Consider the following 18,905-nt stretch of genomic DNA (forward strand, 5'->3'; position numbering starts at 1 on the left):
AAGAGACATGGCAACAGGTGGGGCACATTGCTTTTCACCTGAAGCTGAAATATATAAGTTTGATCTTTAAATCAGAAATGTTGTATGGAAAATAATAAACAAATATGTATATACAAAATTACATTCTTAACCCTGAACTATATTTTATTTTAAAGATTTCAAAACAAAAAAGTTAAATTAAGAATAAAAACCTTTTCAAATGCTATATATCCCAGTTTTCTTGAGATAATGAACTTGAAATATGCCTAAAGAAGTCACATTTTACGTTATCATAATAAACAAAAGATTTTCAAGGGTATTTTCTATTCGAATCCACAAGTCAACCTTCTGTTCTGTATTTTTTTTTATTATTGCTTTATCTTTTCTGCTGTGGCAGTAGCAGGAGAAAGGAGAGGTGTGAGCGATCAAGGAGCGATCTTTTCGCCTGCCCCAGAGCATTGTAATTACATGCGGCGAGTCTCCACGCATCTTTCCCTCTCATTCTCACTTTTTTCATCTATCTCTTTCTCAACGTATTTCCCCTCCATTGGCGTCTGTGTATGTTTATTTTATAGATATTTTTTTTTTTTTGTTGCTCAGGTAATTTCTACTAATTACGAGGCAATGAGTTGGTAAAAGCGACTACAACTACTGTGTCTCGCAGATCTTTAGCCGCATGATTTGCGTTTTGCGGCCAAGTGTTAACGGGTAGCCCAAAGCTCTCAGCTCACTGCTCACAGCTCACAGCTCTCAGCTCTGGCAATTGCAAATTAAATCTTTTTATACAATTTTTTTTTTTTTTCGTTTTGCGTTTCCTTTTTCTTTATCTTTTCTTTGCACACCGCTGATGTTTAACACTCAACGGACGTTGGCAAAAATCGTAAACACAAATCAAATGAATTTCCATAATTGCACTCGTGTCTTGGCGCTTTCCGTTCGTGTGATGAAAACAAAAAAAAAAAAACCAACCAAAACTGAAAAACTGCAAGAACATTAAAGACATTATGTTTGAATGCACCGCACTACGCGTTTTATCATTAAATATATATATATGTATATAATGTATATCTTTCTTGTACTTCTGCTGTCTAGACAGGAAAAGGTGTCATTCGACGAATTACAAATTCATTGGGCGAAGAAAAAAAAAAGGGATTTAAGGCTAAAAATAATTCTTACCTATAAAATTTTTATATTATATACATTTATATCAGGCTTAAATTAGTGTAAACTAAAATGGCAATTTTATAGGTTTTCATAATACATAAAATATTTATTTCTTATTTTCATTTAACAACTTTTTTCTTAATCTAATCTAATCTTTTGTTTCGGAATCCATTCTGGTTTTATTGCAATTTCTAGCCTTTTAGCATATGCTCTTTGCCAACCGTTTGGTCCTTTCAATTGCTGAACAAGGGCTTTTGTCATATGTTTCAACCGTAGATACAAATGTATCTCTTGGTATTTCTTCCACAATTTCCTCTCTTTTTTTTGCTTTTTTGGCTTGGTCAAACTATTTTGCATTTGTGGCACACTTTGTTGCTCTGTCAGTATTGTTATATTTCTTTAGGTTTTTTGTTTCACAGATTTGGCAGTCTTTTATTAAAGTTTTCTGCATTTTTTTTTTGTGCAGTTTTTTGTGCAGCTATTACAGTTTTTGTACGTCTGTTTTTTTTTTCTCTCCGTGTTTTTGTTTTTCTGTGTGTGTTGTTTTGTTTGTCAATTTCACGCTCTATTTGTGAGGTTTGCTATTTGCCTTTGCCTTTTGTTTGATTTGGTTTGCCATTCGCTTCTTCTGTTTTTTTTTTTTTTTTTTTTTTATAATTTTTTTTATTTTGGGTTTCTCCCTGCTGTTGATTTTGCGCCTTTGTTTTGGGTCGAATCTTTGATATTTTTGTACTTTTGACCAATTTGCGGCGCACAATGCAAACAAACACAGTCCCCAGTCCACAGCACATAGATACAAATGTATCTGCAGCTTGTATCTTTTTCGCTTTTTTCTTTTTTTTTTTTTTTTTTTTTTTTTTGGTGGGGGCGAGGTGACAAATGATTGGCAGCTTTTCAATATGGCGCTAATTGAGTTTTTAATTGTTTGACTTTGCACTTGTTGACTTCCTTTTTGGCCCAGAATATCTCAGGGCATCTGCAGAATGCGTTTAAATCGCCTGACAATTAACTGGTCAAGCATTTAGACTTAGTTTTATTTCTTTTATTTTAGAAGGTCTTTACCATTCCTGGGAAACTGTAGGAAATTTAAGGTAAAGTTTCGTATTTTTAAACTTTTTTATATTCCAAGAACTATCATCATCATTTGTTCATTTAAGTTTGTGATTGTTCTTAGCTCACAAGGTCAAATTTAATGAAGGGTTGAGTTTCAAAGGACTCTGGACTATACTATATCTTAAGGTCCTTTTACCTGAGATTCCCGGTTTATTTGCATCGATGTCTCCCCTTATGTTTTGGGGTCCATACAGTGCATCTGCTGTCAGCGGCGGTACGTAAGTATTTATAATTTGATATGACGTCGTCGTCGTCGTCGACGTCGTCATCGTCGGCTGCAAAACAGCAATCAAAATCAGGGTTACTCCCCAGACCAGCCCCGCTCCTTTTCCCATCGGTTAACCCTCTTTTGCAACTGGTTTTAATGGCTCCGTTATTTGCTGAAGACTCTTTTCGTTCGCTATCCACTCGAGTTGAAATAATTTTAATTTAGTTGCTCTCGGCCGGAGCAGAACTACGAGTATATATACATAAATATATACATATATAATATGCTGGAGGTTCGGGTTCTTCGTCCTGCTTTCTCCCAGATATTCCTCCCTGTCATCAGCAGTTTCCATTGATAAGCAACACGCACTCTCCTCAAATACCCCCCATATATATATATACTAAAATATATTCCCCGATGTCCCCGATTCAACCGTTTTCGATGCCGATGCCGTTGTCGATGATGCCACGTCATGTGGTGATTAAGACTGAAATCTGCATAGTGGATGAGAGGAAACACTGAGAGAAAATGAATTAACAAAAAAGCAAACTGTAAGGGAAAACTTTAGAGTAAAACATATTTGAAATGAACTCTACGAGTAACGAGTATAAAAATATTCCTAAATATTTCTACGCATACCTATTTCTTTCAGTGCTGTAAAAACCTTTAGGATGAGTCAATGGAAACAAAAGGCCTTTTTGGCAGGGGGAAATAATAAGTGAAAGCTGAAATTTAATGAAACTTATCAGACTTCGAAGCGATGCAATTATTGAAACCGAAGGATTCCATAGAAGGCGGCTTAAACAAATGTTAACCTCAAATATGACGAAATAATTGGAAATTTTGAAATACAAATATGACAAATTGGATTACTGATAATTGGCTAATGATTTGCAGCATCTAATTAGTATTTGCTGATATGAAAATTCTATTCGATTCCATTAGTCCCAGATATTCATATCTATAAAACCATATTAATGTGCATAATGAGTGGATCCTTTTAACAATTGACTTTTGCCATTTATTCGGCATTGTCATTTAAATATTTTCTTTTCGTTTCATTTTTATTTTCTGCTGCAAAAGTAATTAATTTCCATTTGAGAAGTTCACAAGTTGTTTGCTCAGCTTAACCAAAAACTCAGTTCGACCGCCCGCCCCTTACTTTTCTGACAAGCTGGAATAATTGTGGTGAAAAAGGGCAAACAAGGACAACTTAATATACATGGTGTATAGGCAAAAGGAGGTGCCGCTGGAACCCTCTGAATCCTTTCATTTTCACAAACTTCACAGCAGCAGTAGGAGCTTCAGAAAATTCCTTCACTTCACTTTTTGGGGGACTTTCATTTTTTGAGCCAATTCTCTGTCGCATGTTTTCCATGCTGACAGGCATGGTTGGTTTTTGTAGAGGAGGTCGGTCGGTCGGTCGGTCGGTCTATTTTTGAAGGGGAGGGGCAACCTCAAAGTGCTATAAATTTATTTGCAATAAATTTACGACCTGCTGCAATGCAGCAACAGCAATTGCAACAACAGAAGCGGAAAACAACAACCGAATTAGAAACAACAGCAACAAATGACAATTGAAACATTTTATTCCCATTTGGACTTGGAGATCCCCAACACAACTTTGACCACGGTTTTGCCAATGAAGATAAATGAAGAACAGATCGAAGGGATATGTGCTCTGGAAATTTTCATACGGTTGATTGTTAACCCATTGTCGTCAAAAATTATACAATTTTAAATTGATTATTATTATTATTTAAACTAAAATAAAAAATATATATCCCCAAGAAATTGTTATTGCTGTAATATAAAATCTTGTATAACTTTTTTATTATACAAAAACTTAATAAATTTCCATAATATTTTACTATAAAATTATATTACACATTCATAAATCTCATCACAAGTCTTATCTACCAAGAAAAGCCACTTTTTACGGTCTCCAATTTCTGGTTGCCCAATTAAAGGCGAATTCAACTCTTAGAAAACGGATCCTCATCAACGGATCATAGATCAAAATTATCATTTGTCGACTATTTTTCATTCCCTTTTCCTTCTCACTTTTTTTCTTCGTTTTTTTTTGGTGCTAGTAATGCATGCAAGGAAAAGTTTGGGGAAAGAATAGAGGAAAACTAGACCCAATATGTGTGAGTCCAGTGAATTATGGCAAGGGCTCAGGGTAATATTTTATGGGCCTAGAGTGGGGTTTATTTTCATGTTTTTTTTTTTGCTTTCTCTGTGAGAGTGTATCATAATTTACATCTGTTTTCGACCAAATTTCGATTAAATTACACTTTCGTTTTCTTTTTAGTTTTTCTTCTCCAACATATGGTATCAAAAATGCAAGCAGGATTAACAGAAATAAGAACACAGAGAACTTACTTAAATGTAACTCAGAAAATTACAGAGAGCAGCGAATCGAATGGAAAAGGCAGGGACCCTAATTAAAAATCCATTCATCTCTTTCGAAACTAAAAATAATCATAAACTCTTTCGATAAACGAACTCCTGGAATTTCTCAGCGAAACCCAGGCATAAATCTTGATTATCACGAGAGCGACAAACGACACTCACTGATACACCGAAGAACCCAAATGAGCCGATGATAAATACATAGTCCCGACATTAAGATATAACAATATATTCGAAGATGGAAGACATTAAGAGGCGCCCGAGTTCGCTCTCCAAATTCAAATGCAACTTAATTAGCCGGCCACGTAACAGTGGGACAATTTTTAAACTATTGCATACTAAAAAAAAACCTTTTAAAGTTCTTTTTAATCCCATTAATTTCACATATATTTAATGCAGAATGATTATGATCATAATCATGTATGAAAATTATTTTTGAGATATCTTTCCATCTAAAGACTTTCCCCTAAGTTTCTTAAAAGATCCATCATCTCATATATAATTCTTATTAATATAATAACAAGGCAACTTCTTTCATCGCTCATTAACCCACTGTGCCGCTGCTTTATGAGTTTATTCCGATTCTGATTGGACCCTGGGCCAGCATTTATGAGTGGCTACCCATTGCTCAGTGGAGCAGCACTGTCTGGAAGGAAGATTGGGCCAAGGGGGAGAATGGAACAGGGGTATGGAAGAAATGTGAATGGGGCCGTGGATTTGGTTTTCTATCTGATTCCGATGCCGGAACCTAATGAAGTACGCCCGGGAGCTGGGAGTACGTACTCCTTCTGGTGCCTGCCTGGCTTTCATTAGCATTCGCACTAATTGTCCTCAGACTGGAACAGTTTTTCTTTCCGCACATTCCCATTCCCATTCCGATTCGCATTCGTATTTCTATTCCTATTCCTGTTTCAGTTGGCAACTGCTGGTGATTTGATTGAAACCAAAAAACAATCAGAGCTTGCTCCAGCAGCTGCTAATGAAGTCTATCTCATCAATGCACATTGCGTGCTCATTTCCTTTTTTGATTTATGCTCCAGAGAAAATGGCCAAAGTGTGACAATGATAATGCGATGGACTGCAAATAATATTGTTCTAAAGTTGGTTATCATAAAAAAAAAAAACCAATATTATCAGCGAACTTTCTTAAAGAATATATATAAATGGCTGCTGCTGTCCTACAGCAAAAATGATGATTTCGTTCTTATAGCTTTTGCTAGCCTTAATACGACACTAACTAAAACAGTTTTTACAATTTGAATTTACATTTTAGGTAAGCAAATTTCTTTTAGTGCTGAAAAGTGAAAGGGAAGGGGGTAAGGGGAAGAGCGGGAACTGTACCAGGTGCTGATTGTGCTGGGGGGTTTCCCTCGGTTCGTTTGATTGATGATGTGCGATTGTGCAAACAATAATTGCGAAATTACAGTTATGTTCTCGAAAGCGGCAACCCTAAAAGTGTTTCCAAAACGGAAACGAAGTCAAATTACGATGATTGAGATTGATGGCACGATTGAAGACATGGCTTACAGTACAGTTGTATTCTGATTTAATATGCAAACTCTTACTCATTGATAATCAATATGAATTTGTAATTATGCAGGCATTTTAAATATTGTTAGTAGAAACTTATCCATAAACAATGATAACTATAACTATTTTGAAGCTTTTTCCTACTACGATTGATTCACTTTTCCTAGTATCGAAATCAAAATCCAAATGCCTTTCGATTGAACTCTATTGATTAACCACTGGTGCACTCAAATCAACAGATTGATTGATTCACCGCACTCATCAATCATGGGTCACCGCATCTTGAGCAGCTGTCAATCAAATTTAGACAAAAACCAAAGCAATTTCTCAATATCTTCTCCTATTTTTTCTTTCCCTTTTTTTTTCTTATAGTTTTGTGTACATAGTTTTTCGGTTTTTTTTTTTGTGTTTTATCAGCAGAAAATGCTGGAAAACACCCGCCCCTCTGGTGGAAGGCAACAATTAAAAGCTGGCGAAAAAATACAAAAGGAGCTAAAATGTTGAACAAGATGCGGGCAGCAGCATCATCAACAATAACAACAACAACAACAACAACTGCAGCAAGGAGAATACCAAAAGATTCGCAACAAAAATCTGCTCAATCACTTTTCACTTAACCCAAACACAAGAACTTCAAGTTGAGCAAAGCAGAAAAGGGGATTCCGATGAGGATGGTCTCGTAGGTAGGTAGGATGGATGTAGGTTTGGGGGGCCCCAGGCTCAAAGCACTCTTCTGCGGGCTAAAGAAAGAAAGAGAGAGTGTGAGGGCAAAAGTGATGTGTGGGCTTTTGAACACCAGCAAAAAAGGAGAAAAACAACGATCGATTTCAATACTTTCGACCGGATTTTCATCCAGCACTTGACCCATCACAAAGGTAATGGTTTTTTTTTTCCATTTTTTTTAAGTAAGCAAAAAATTAAGAAAAAGATCAGATAGAATTATTTGATCAATGCAAATCTTTAATCATTATTATTATACTTTTATAAATTCCTAAGAAAATATTCCTAATTTTCTTTTAAATATTACGTTCTATTATTATACTAACCCCTCATACAAAATATCTTAGTTGAACATCCTCAAAATCCTAGATATGAAGTGGTTGTGTATACCCATAGTTAATTAATGGGTATTATAAGGAACACGAGGCGTGCAAACAAACAAACAGCAACAACAGCACCAACAACAACAACAACAACGTCGAGCAGGCAGCAAAAAGCAAAAGCAAACTTTACGTGTATGATGATATGCAAAAAAGTCCAGGCCGTAAGTGCAAGTGAGATAGATATATATTGGCTTTAAGTGCAAGGGAGAGCACATGTGCCGGCCACTCACTCACTCTTTCGCACACTTGATATTTAATTCCTACTCCAAAAAGGAGAAGAAGCAGCAGCAGCAGCAGCAGCAGCAGCAACATAAAAGCGTTGGCTACGTCAGCATCAAAAGCAGCACTTGACCCACAAAAGTGCAAAAAAAAAAAAAAAAAAAAAAAAACAAGAAGGAAGGAAAAAAAAACACAAATATAGTGAGCGAGTAGCATAAAGGAAAGCCGAAAATTTGTTCTTGTTGCTTGACCGAAAAATGTTTGCAAGCAAGCAAAAGTCAGAAGGCAGAAGGAGATGGAAGGGTCAGTCGATAACTGCGATGACAGCGTGAGAATATATCGAAATTATCGCGATACATTTTTAGTTTAAAAAATTATACTTTTTCGGTTAAAAATTTATCAAACAGGACTTTAGCCACAGTCTAAGATTATTTAACTAAAATATTTATAAGGAAAAACTGACTCTGTTAATCGATAATTACGATTAATGGTATTTCCAATGATCGTTCTTTAACATTAGAGATGTAAATTGTTGCTTAGACACTTATATTCTCGTTTACTTGACTGGATTGCCATTTTTTTAGTTTTATAATTTTTTTTATTTATAATTTTTCTTATTTTAATAACTCACATCAATAGTAGTAAACTATAATATACATTTTTAGTTCGACGTGACTATCGGTAATCTTCTTATCTATCGTTTCACTTTTGAAGACTCTTCACCAGACTGCAAGTTTATGCAAAAAGCTTTGGCCCATACTTAAATGCTCATTAGAGTGCCGAGTGGGGGAATGAAAGTGCCTGCCTCACTGTTTTGGAAATCCCTTGCCCCAATGCTAAAAGATCAGAATTAGAACCAGCCCCGCCCACTAATTTCCCTCCCTTTTTCCACTCAAACCTTTTTCAGTCAGTGCAGTTGGTTATTGTTGTTGTTTCGCCTTGCATTTCGAGCTTCTTAAGGGAAACAGTTTTTCCCAAAAAATTGGTTTTGTGGGGGGGTGAAGTATGTATATGGTTCCGACTTATTGGCAGTTTCGAATGTGTCAGCAGCAGCAGGTGCCCGGCCCCTTCTTCCACCCACCCCTCCTAATACTCGTTGATGATGAAAGTGCGTCAAATGGTTTTTTGATTTGCTTGTTTGCGTAACTGAGCTACAACTTCCCCTCGGACCGTTCTAATCCTGGGTAAAATCTGGGAAAATCTAGGCAAAAGCCCCCCCCTTTTTCCTAATTGCGTATGCGTGTGCTGAGGCTTCTAGATCCTTGCGTAAATTTAACAAGTTCGCACTTGAGCCGAAAGCAAAGTGAAGCACAAAAACTACGCCTGCCAAAAAGGAAAAAAAAAATATATAAAGAAAAGGCAAAGAAAAAGGGCTAACTAGACTGGGTCAAAACTACACGGCGAAAAAAATGTATAAGTCATCGAAATGTTTGTTTTTATTTTGTTTCGCGTAACTCAAGTTTCATTGTTTAATGCATAGAATTCTGATAATAATCTTTTTAATATTTATTGATATATGTTTGTTTTTATTTTTTGCTGTGCATTTAGCGCATAAGTGAGCCAGTCTTTTCTTGGGATTAATTTGATTTAGATGTTCAAGTGTTTTGCCTCAAGTTCCCTCTGTTTTCCCTTCCTAATCACGTCACTTCTAGACAAAAAAACTTTTTCTGCATGCTAGATAGATACCCTTTTTTGACGCAACAACGTTTTCTTATGAGTTTGCCGAGTAAAGTCATATAAAGTGAACGGTAATATGTAGATATATAGGGGTTAATAGGGGTTTTTGGCAATATAATCCTTAATGAAAGCTAAAAATATGTATTAAAAAATAAACAAATTCAAAAGATCAATACAAAAACATAAATATTTTATTTTAAAATAGGCGATTTAAACTTGTATATTGTATCATTCGTAACAACAATAGCTTGTATTTTCTTACAACTGAATTCACCACCTTCTAATTTTTGTGTGGGAGAGGAGGAGGCAACAAAGTTGCCGTTGACAGGTCTTGCCAGAATCAGCAAAAAAAAAGAAAACAAAAACAACAACAACAAAAAGAAAAAAACACTTAAAACGCTGATTTACGTCACGTCTAAGACAGGCAACAACAAACACCAGTCAACCCCCTTCGTTAACCCTTAATTGAATCCCAGTGGAATTTTTTGGGGATTTGACGGGGCAAAGGATCATTACGACGCACATTTTTTTTTTTTTTGGAGAAACTAACTTTTTTTTTTGTACAAAAGTGCAATGAAATTGGGTGTTAAGGAATGACGGGGCCACAAATCGATGAGGTGTAAGTAAAACCCTCTCCAATTTTTTTTTCTCACTTTCTGCTCTTTTGCTTTGACAGCTGCAAATTAATTAGATTTAATTATTGCCCTCCCGCCCCTCTCCACACCACCACCCACAAAACACCATTCCAATCACCTTCTTGTTGTCCTTGTATATTGATTGAGCCTAATTAACTGTGCTTGATGTTTTGTACGCGCTCTGCAAAATTTTAATCATCCATCAAAGCCAAAATCAAAGACTTGGGCAGGGGTGTGGGTAAAATGTGCGAAGGTGGAAGGAAAGTGTGTTGAGTGCGAAGAGCTGGGAAATGGACAAAAGCTAATTGGTTATTTGGCAACTGGTTTCTTTCGCTTGTATCTATTACAACAGATGCAATTATGACAGCACTTCGAATCAATCAATTAATATTCTTATCAGTACATATGCTTTTCAAATGACAAATGCGGGATTTGCTCAAATAATGCGGAAAATTCACTTTAAATAATCATATAGGAGGGTGCAACACATTAAAGTTGCTTAAGTAAATTTAAAAAAAAAGCAATTGTGGGTCATTCTCAGCTTCTAGCCGTAAAGTAAGTTTTTTTCGATCATGTTTTGTTTTTGCCTATATTTTACTAGACTATTTATCTCTAATGTTATATTTTTCTAGATCAACATTTATCAAACGCTTGAAAGATACTCGTATCTTTGCTTGGCTTTTTTAAGTATGTTCAGTTTTTTGTATGGTTTCCTTTTGCAATTAATTCGCCAAATCATTTATCAATCAATCAGCGGTAATGTTTCGGCCAAAGCCAAAGAAAAATAGATTTTTAGAAAAAAAAAAACTTGTGCTCACTGACACAACCGCAGAGCCAAGCACTTGACAAGTGTGCCAAAAAGGCAAAAAAGACAAAAAATAAACACGACAAGGTCGCCATTTGTGAAGGCCTTTTACCTCCTATTCCGAACCTCCTCCTTCAACCCACCGAAAATTGGCTTACAATTGCTCTTGTAGAGCAAACGAAAAAGTACTAAGTAAATCAAACGTCAAGTGGCCAAAAGCACCCAAAAACCAAACACACAAAAACAAACCAACAAGATTGAAAAAACAAAAACAAAAAAAAAAAAGTTGACAGAAAAAAAAAACCAGTAGAACAAACACGTCACGGCAATTAAAAGCCAACGGAATACAAGAAATTTACACAACAACAAAAATCGAATTGTAGATGGTTGGTTGGGGGGTTGTTTTCGAGGCTTAAAAAACTAAGCCGCATTTGTTGTTCTTGCCATGTCAATTGACCATTGGTTTGAGGGATAAGAAAAAAAAAAACAAAACAAAAAGCCACGAAGAATTCGAGAAATATCGACAGACAGACAACGCTAAAGAATGGCACAAAAAACAAAAATAAAACAAAAAAAAAAAAGAAAAGTGGAGCCGCAGAATTTCATCGGTTCTTACATCTTGCTGCACTGCCACTTGGCCAAAACAGTAAAAGGCCAAAACGAACCACAACCAGAGATGGCATCGTGATTTTAACTAACTAAATTAGCTAATAATTAGAAACAAAAATAAGAGGATAAATATAGCAAGACTATAGGTGGAAAAATAGCCTAAAAAGTCTTTGGACTTAAGTTATTTAACAAAAAAAAAAACGATTTAATTATTTAAAAATATACATTAATGGGAAATATTAAGTTTCATAAAACAAAATGTATTAACTATCAAAAAATATTTTCAAAAAAGCTTTCGAATCATCATCCTTCTTCACACACTAATTTATTTGAGCCAAACAAATGATTTCCTAGAATTTGGCCACACAAAGTGTCATGATTATCTCGGGCAATCCCGGAGCTTCCTGGTACGTGACTCACGGACACATCCCTCGACTGCCTGGATCCCCAAGATCCGACAGAGGATGCCCCACAATTATGCCCTTTCCTGACCACAGACGTGGACACTCTGCATGCCAAACTTTTCCACTTTGCAACTATTTCAAAAGTGAAGCGAAACTTGTGGCCCACTTAGTCGGTCTTCCATGTCTATATATATATATATATATATATATATATATATATATATTTGGATATATATCCGTGTCAACTACGGAGATTGGGTCTCTCGTCGATTTCCAATGCGGTTCGTGTCTTTGCCTGCTGCATGATTTATGATTTCTGCCCCGAAAAGTATTTGCGGCATTTCATTCCCCCGCATTTGTTTCCCTCTTCCCAGCCCCCACGGCTAGGTCCAAAAATCCGTATCCGAATAAGAATCCGAATCCGAGTCCAAATCAGAAGCCAAGTCAGTGGCAGAGTCACAGCCAGAAGCGTTCAAAGTTGTCTACTCAAATCATTTTAATTGAAAATTACACATGAGCGAAGCCAAAGAACTGGCAAAACGAAAAAGGTAAATTTTGGACACATCACTTGACGATTTTTCTATGCTCTGACATTTTAAATTTACACATATAACCAACAATTATTTCTGTAATTATAAATTAAAAATATATATAAAAAATAATATAATATAAAAGAATTTTTTTCCAAGACATTTGGAAATGAAATATTCTCCATAATTGAGTTGTGAAATGAATCCGAGGAATGAGAGCCAAGCGAATGGATCCAAGGGCAGCGCATGGTGATGTGGACTTTTAGCCCAGTACATGTCCTTGGGCTGTGAACCTATACCCCCCGAGAGTCCCCACAAGCCCCCACCGATCTCCTCTAGCTAACCATTTACCATCGCACCCCCCTCTCCCCCCTCAGAAAAGGTTTCGCGCGGGCTTGGCCAGGACCTTGGCTCTCTGGGTTTTTGGCCTGGCACATGGCACGTTTTGTCCGTACCGGAAATGTCCATTCACTTGCATATTAACAAAGTTCCGCACACTCACACACCAGTTGCCGTTTGGTCTATGCAAATGCACAGAGAGAAATGGAAATTAATGGAATAATATATATAAATATATAAAATATTTCAATTAAATAAGTTTATCATGAATATTCTTGAAAATAATTTTCAATTTTTTGGAATATATAGATAAATTCGATAGTCTTTCGAAGAAGCGTTTAAGAATTTGTATCATAAGTATATATATAATATATATATATATCATATATATATTACACACTTAATCAGTTTTAGTGATCGTTACTATGAGAAACTTTCTTAATATCAATCAATTATCTATAACTACAATGCGAAAGCTTTAAAGACAATTAAATTGTTAAAAAAAATCACCAAAGCAGGACTTTAATTTATCCGTAGTGTATTCTTGGCTTTACTTAATAAACTCCCTTGGGAGAGACGGAAAAGAGAAAGCCAACCAAGTTGGTCGTACATCATAGGGTCCTTCCAAAATCCTCGCCATGGGGTGGATGTGGATGGATTGTATGAAGAGTGGGGGGTAAAGTCGGTGGGCAAAGGAAACAGGAAAGTATTTCGAAGGCACCGGAAACCGGAAGCAAGCAATAATTCAAATGAATTTCAAATCAAATCATTGCAAAACATTTACAAAGTATGTGCGCCAAAAGCGCGCTGCACAAAACCGCACAAGAGAGAGCAAAATGCCAGCAGTTTGTTTTGTTGGTTTTATTTTGCCAAGGTTTCAACTTTGACTTCTACCAGCTGCAGGTGGGCGCAATGCCCACTCCCATTTCTGGCCTTGCAGTGATTAATTTCTATTATTATGACACTGATTAGGTCCACTTACAGGCTCATTACAGTCATGAGGACATAATGCACAGCCAGGACACGTGACGGTGATTTAGGGGGCGCGAAATGGGCACGAGGACAGTGGACAGGGATATGGGGTTTTCAGGATGGCGGAGAAGGGACGACTAGGACGTCGTACAGGAACTGACTTTGGCTCCACCAGCCAAAAGGAACTCCCCCAGGGTCGCCATCCTGCAGACATTTATCAAGACATTGACCGCCGCATGCAGCGCCGACCGGAGACCGTTTGTCTTGCACTTGACCAGGGGCTCACCAAGGGGGGTTCTACCCAGGGCACACACCTAAGCACACCGACAGTGGCCCTCTGAACATGAACACCAGTTGGCCCATAAATTAGAGCCACAAACCCCAACTCACACTGGCCTACACAAATTTGTGGTCTCGCAAACGCTGTTAACGAAGGTTTAAAAATAAACTAAAGGTAAGTCCAAGCCTATGATTTGGTAATATAATCAAATCTAAAATCTAGATTAAACTAAACTAACCTAGATGCCTTCTTAATAAACTTTTTCATTAACACTTCAGATATCCAAATGTATTTTTACTATAAATACCAATTTTAATAAACTTTTGCAGTTTTAATCATAAAATAGAAACACTTTTCCCTTTCCGACCTAAAATTAAATAAAAAACAATAAAACTTTTGTTGCACAGTGTAATTGCTTTCAATTATTTAAATAAATAAATTAAGTTGCCTTCTTCGCATACTAAGAGTAGTCATTGTTAAAAAAAAAAAAAATAAATAACTTGGCTTCGAAAAAAAAATCATGATGTAATCATTTTGCTTAACTAGGTTGGGTACGGGGGGGGCGGAATTAGCGGAATCCCTTATTTTTAACCGCGATTTGGACGGACAACCATCACCTGAGCCTTCTTCTTGCCGCGTTTATTGCCTCGTCGGCGACGTCGCTGGTTGTTGTTGTTAATGCTACCACGCCTCTTGTTAACCCGTCGCCTACGGGCCGGGACACGCCTCCTATTATTTTGGCCAGGACGCACTCGACTAGACACCGCCTGTCCAACGATCTGTGGCAAGAGACCGGCAACTGGTGATGATCCATAGATCACCTGATTGATGGCGGCATTGGTTGCTGATGAAGATGACGAGGACGATGATGATGATCCCGAGTTACCAAGATTTACATAGATGGCACCATTTGAAGTTGTCGTCACAACACCACTACCAGTTCCCGACGTTCCCGTTGTCGATGTTCCGGTGACACTTCCAGTTCCCGTCGATGTTCCCGTTGAACTAGAGCCCGAAGTTGGGCGCAGTTGCTCTAGCATATCCTGCTTATTAGTTATATATTGATTGAGGGCTGAATTTAGGCCTGAACTGGAACTACTACTGCTGCTGCTACTGCTACTTGTTAATCCCGAGGCCAGGAATCTTAGTTGACCATTCTCGTTGCCATCCTTCACATATATGCCAGCCAAACGGGCATTGGAATCCTTCTTGGCCACCGGTTCCTTCTCAATAACTTCGGCCATTGCTGATCCTGGCCAGCAACTGCCCAACAGACAGAGCACAAGAATTGTGTAGATCATTTCTGGACGATATGCTATCAAACTGTGTATGCCGTTGTCCAAACCTTTGCCACTTTTATAGCCCACGATGAGTTGACGAATTTCTATTGAATTGGATTGGATTGGGACGCTTTCTTTCATCGGTCATGGATGCCATGTTGCCCGGAATGCTATTTTTTTTTTTTTTTCAACCAATATGGATTGCTTTTTAGAAAGCCTTTCTTCATTCGCAATACATTATTTATTAAACCCTGAGGCCAATTTTTTGGGATCTCGAGTGGCAAGAGCGTGTCAAGAAGTACCCCGTTTTTATAGGCCATTGTTTGCTTTGCCGCCGCGGATCGTGAACCTCAAGTGGTCAGAGGCAAGTACAAAAAAAAAATCCAAAGCCATACTTTAATTAAAATTTAAAATCAGCAAAAAAAAAAAAAACACACACACATACACACTGAGAGATGCAGATTCAGTTTTTGGGAAATTCTCAAAAAAAAAACAGTAGCAGTAAAACAGTAACTTGAACACACTTTCGTTTGTAAAATAGACATGGCAAAATGTATTATTAACTTCGAATGACTTCTGCAAAAAAAAAAAAAAAAAAACTATTCTTCTACAATACAAAGTTTAACCCATAAACCGCTGAGGCACATTTATGAACCTCCTAACGCGTTTTTTCTCTCGAAATTGCATCTTTTCTTTTCTGCCTTTTTTTTTTCTTCTCATTTTGTGTTTTGAGATCAACTGCTGTGAGATTGTGCATTCGGAATGGATTCCATCACTCTGGCGCCAGTGTGTGCCGCAGATGGCGCCCCCTATTGGGGCGCATTTAACCCTCCATTTCCTCCACGCCACCGACCCTCTCCCGACTGACACATTCTGTTAACCCCCTCCTCGTGCCCAGCCTCATTTCATTCTATTGCCGTTGATGCTGCGCTGGTGGTTCCTTGCTCCTCAATTTTTCGCCTAAGTTGGCCAACCGACAGTTTTTGGGGCTGAATGCCTGGCGGGGGCTGTTGAAATAAATTTCACTTACGCCAACACGCACCAAAAATATACACTTAGAGAAGTGTTAAAAAACACTTAGAGTTTCAGATATATTAAATATCTTTAAGCATCTTTAATCTCACTTTTAAGTTAAGGAACTATTATCTAAATTCAAAAAATTCTCAAAATAATCTCAATTAATAAATATATAAATATATTTGTCTTAGTGCAATGGAAAGCCACACACAAAACGGAGAGACACATACGAATGTCGCTCACTGTTCGTGGTTCGTCGTTTACTTGGCAATGCAATTACAGGCGCTAACCGCGCGTGAAAACAGCAACAGCAACGGGGCAATAACAACAACAGCTTAGGCAAAAAAAACTATCCACAACGAAGTGTTTTATATTCTATTCCAATCAGCCAAAAGCTTCACAATTTTGTTATATAAATTTTTAGATAAGATCTTCTTTAAATATAATTCCAAAAAATAAAAAAAAACTTAAATAGTTTTCAGTAAAAAAGAAGACATAAATAAGCTTTCATATATATTCATATAAAAACTATACCAAGTTAAACATCAGAAATGACAAATTGGTAAAATATTAACAAAAACCCATCATAACTTTCAGAAAATATTTTAAAAAATTACAGTTTAGATATTTGAATGACATTTGGCTAGGGTATGTCTCATAGACCTTTGCCTGCTTCTTAGCCTTCCTCTTGATTCACTTTATCCGCTACCACCCCTTGATTTTCCACACCCACTCATATCTACCGTATCTTCCATTTCCCATTTTCCTGCCACTGAGCGGCTTAAAGCGACGCAATGACAATTAACAACAGGCGACAAAACGACAACGAACGAAGGTGAACGAGTCGGAGTGGTGGGGGGGATTGGCGAAAATTTAAGAGGGGCGAGAAGAGAGATTGTAGGGTGTATTCAGGGGGGGAAATGGTTCAGTTTCTGGTTGGAGGGAAAAACACAGGCGGTTTTTGCGGGGGTGACAATGGGTGGCAGCAGAATGCCATATCAATGACAGGACCAGAAGCCCAAGAAGAAGAAAAATAAAGAGACAACTTCACGCCAGGCTTCTTGGTAATAGATGGCACTCTCCTCCCACCTGCCTGCCTCACACACTTACGCATATTAACAGGCTTGAATTTTTCAGTTTTTCACAGACTTCTCCGACAACGCCACCCCTTCCATTTTCATTTTCACGTGCAATTGAAGTGCAAAATGCGTTTGCCAATAGAATTGCCAGCTAAAGTTTTTCCAAAAAAAAAAAAAAAAAAAAAAATAAATAAATAAACCCACTCTTACTCAGACTTTTCCCAACCACAATACAAGACTCAGTACCGCCTTTTTCCATCTACTCAATTTTTATTTTTGCTCCTGTTCGGTTTGGTTTTTGAAGGGAAATTTTTGTAAGTGAAATTTCAATGACATTTTAATGGAAATTGCAAATGAATGAAGAAATGGAAACGAAGCGAAGCTTTGGGGGCGGTTGGAAGGCAAAAAGGTGAACTTAGTGGCTTGGAAAACTGCAAAATAGGATATGCGGGGGGGTTACAGAGTTGCATAATTGATGGAATATCTTGGTTAACAATACTAAGAAATGCCATTTAAGAAGCAAAGTACAATAGCAACAACGAACATAATTTTATCGAAATTTATTATTCTTTAAATTAATTTAATGAAAAGTATTTTTTTTATCAATCCCCGGAGTCTAGATCTTGAATAGAAGTTTAAACAAATTATTCATTCAGATCTCATTTTAAGGGAATTTCTCAGAGAACGTCCATCACCGTTTTTCCCCTTTAATATTTAAATTAACAAGAAAGAACAAAAAAAAAAAACACAAACGCAGACAAAAGGGAAGAAAATCGAGTCAGACATGCAAACTGAGTCCCTTCGATATTGGAATAAAAATCCCGAGATCCCCACATGGCATTACGCATTCGACTTTGCCCCCAGGGCCTGGCGTCAGCTGTCTATTCCATGGATCTCCAAATCACCAGTCTTCACAGTCTGCAATCCGCTGTGTCTGCAGATCACTATATAATCTATATATATATATATATATATATATTTATATATATATTGCTGGGTTGTCTGGTCGGCAACCGAAATAGATGGAGTCAAAAGAATTTCCAGCCTATGTCAACCTACGTTGCCTGCTATGGGGAGAGACGTTCTGGCATTCTGTTTACAAAAATAGAATCACAAATACTCCCCAATCTGGAAAATGGGATCTTTAAAGCGATTTCCAGTGAGAGAAAATAATGGCACTATAACTATATTCCTACGTAAAACATCATTTCTATTGTAAAAGCTTGAAGATGAAACTTTTCTTTCATTGAAATTTCTATATAGATTTCAAAATAAATATTTGTAATACATAAATTTTTGAATCTAAGAATTCTTTAGTTAGTTATTTCAATAATAAAGGAATATTTCCAATATTTACACGTTAAAAATCCATTAAATTGATACTGACACTGCCATACCACTTTTATTTACAAATCATCAAAAATTCCTTCGAGTGCACTTTTACCCAATGCTGACTTCTCCCGAGATTTTCGCATTAAACATGTCAAACGCTTGTCTCGTCGGCTGCAATTAATAAAGGTGCTACATGGATGAGACGACTGGGGGAT

At 37.0% G+C, this 18,905-nt stretch overlaps 1 protein-coding gene across 1 annotated transcript; it reads right to left on the minus strand.

Moving 5' to 3' along the window:
- Window positions 1-14,543: 14,543 nt before the first annotated feature.
- On the minus strand, window positions 14,544-15,619 carry LOC108118141 (vitellogenin-2). The gene has a single exon (XM_017230700.2). The coding sequence runs from the start codon at window positions 15,401-15,403 to the stop codon at window positions 14,570-14,572; it is 834 nt and encodes a 277-aa protein (XP_017086189.1). The 5' UTR covers window positions 15,404-15,619; the 3' UTR covers window positions 14,544-14,569.
- Window positions 15,620-18,905: the final 3,286 nt, after the last annotated feature.

Source organism: Drosophila eugracilis, unplaced genomic scaffold, assembly GCF_018153835.1.
Source record: "Drosophila eugracilis isolate 14026-0451.02 unplaced genomic scaffold, ASM1815383v1 contig_2161, whole genome shotgun sequence".
NCBI lineage: Eukaryota > Metazoa > Arthropoda > Insecta > Diptera > Drosophilidae > Drosophila > Drosophila eugracilis.